We start from the raw sequence: 1,619 nt of genomic DNA, 5'->3' as shown, positions 1-1,619 counted from the left end.
GGAGGGGTGGAGCAGGCGGCCGCTGTCCCCGCRGCAGGGGGGCCACCCGGCTGGCAGGCTTCGGCTGCTTCGCAGGCATCATTTAAACGTGGCGGCRAGGAGGATACACCCGCGGCGGCGGGGGGCACCCGGCGGCACGCCGCCCCGCGCGCCCTCACCTGGAGAGGTGCACCCGCTTCTCGGTGAACTGCCCGGGGCCGTGCACGGGGTCCTCGTGGGGCTCGTTCTTCACCACCTCCACGCCCTCGCCCTTCTCRCTCTCCTGGTGGCTGTGCTTGCTGATGGTGTACAGCTGCCCCACGCGGTACTGCGGCGAGAGCGCGCGGCCTCAGCCGCCGGCACCGCGCATCCCCCCTCCCCGGCACAGCCCGACGGCAGGGCCGCCCGCGCCCGCTCGCTTTCCCGGTGTGAATACCCGGGTGTCCCCGAGCCACCCGGCTGCACGACGGTGGACCTCGGTGCGGCACGCTYGCCCGAGCCCGGAGCCCGGCCACAGAGCCCCCTCCGCCAGTGCCTGCTCCGGCTGCCACGCTGCCGGGGAGCCCCCTGGCTTGCACTGGGCAGCTTGCATCAGAGCAACGGGGACCCGGAGCAACGGGGACCCCCTGGAGCAGCAGGGACCCCGGAGCAATGGGGACCCTGGAGCAATGGGGACCCTGGAGTGACAGGAGCCCTGGAGCAATGGGAGCCCCCTGGAGCAGGGGGGACCTCGGAGCAATGGGGACCCCAGAGCAATGGGAGGTCCCTGGAGCAACAGGGACCCCGGAGCAACGGGGACCCTCCACCAGGTGAAGGGAAGGGAGGTGATGGCTGGTGCTCCGGCAGCTCCCTGTTTCCGATGGCACTGTGCTCCCTCCCCAGCTGCAGCCGCCCAGCGAGGCCAGCGTGCGGCTGTGCACAGCGCCGCATGCACCACCCCAGCCACACAGCAGAGGGGAAACTGAGGCACGGAGCAGTAAGAGGCTGCAGCCCCTGCGTGCCGCAGGCTGGCACCCCTGTTTCAGCCTYCTTCCTGCTGGTGGGAGCCGGGGGCCCCTCCAGTGCCCGAGGCAGCCCCGTCTCCTGCCCTACCTGCTCCTTGCTGTCTGTAAGCGTCTCGCAGAGACAGCTCAGCGGCTTTGCAGCGCACCAAGCACCTTCCCGAGCCGGCTRCAGAGAGCCGGCTTCTCACTCAGGAAATAACATGGGAGCCGGGGGAAAGGAACAAAAACAATTATATATATGTGTATATATATATATATTTGATGACGAATCTGCATAAGGATTGTTTTATTGCTCCTCTGAAGATCCTATTCATCACTCTAATTGCCGGAGCGATCCTATCGCCGCTCTGCCTAACGGGAAGCGCTCTGCCGGGCTAAGGGGAAGCCGCTCCGGGCGCCGGCTTTGCTCGCTGCCGGGAGTCCCCTGCTCACCCCAAATGGCCCCTTTGCTGCCCGGCGTGCACCACACGCCTCTGGCCAGGAATGCCGCTGGCTGCCGGCGGGGACCGCTCGCTGCTCGCTGCCGGGGTCGGGGCCCCYGCGCTGCAGCAGGGACCTGACGCTGGGGCACTCCTGGCTTTTGGGGGAGRCAGCGCGAGCTGGGTGCCACGGCCAGGGTGCCCGATGGGTGCTGGC

At 68.3% G+C, this 1,619-nt stretch overlaps 1 protein-coding gene across 1 annotated transcript in view; it reads right to left on the bottom strand.

Annotated features, from left to right (window-relative positions):
* The window catches only part of LOC146587536 (cytoplasmic phosphatidylinositol transfer protein 1-like), a gene marked incomplete at its 5' end in the record, with an annotated part of 4,180 nt that extends 3,013 nt beyond the window's left edge, over positions 1-1,167 (bottom strand). The window contains 2 exon segments of the mRNA XM_085319411.1: positions 97-307; positions 1,072-1,167. Coding sequence (XP_085175537.1) covers positions 97-307; positions 1,072-1,167 — 307 coding nt within the window.
* Between the last annotated feature and the right edge of the window lie 452 nt (positions 1,168-1,619).

The sequence above is a fragment of the Rhea americana genome, unplaced genomic scaffold (assembly GCF_003343005.1).
Source record: "Rhea americana isolate MKP2758 unplaced genomic scaffold, rheAme1 scaffold_589, whole genome shotgun sequence".
Classification (NCBI taxonomy): domain Eukaryota; kingdom Metazoa; phylum Chordata; class Aves; order Rheiformes; family Rheidae; genus Rhea; species Rhea americana.
This window is presented reverse-complemented; position numbering and strand designations above follow the sequence as displayed.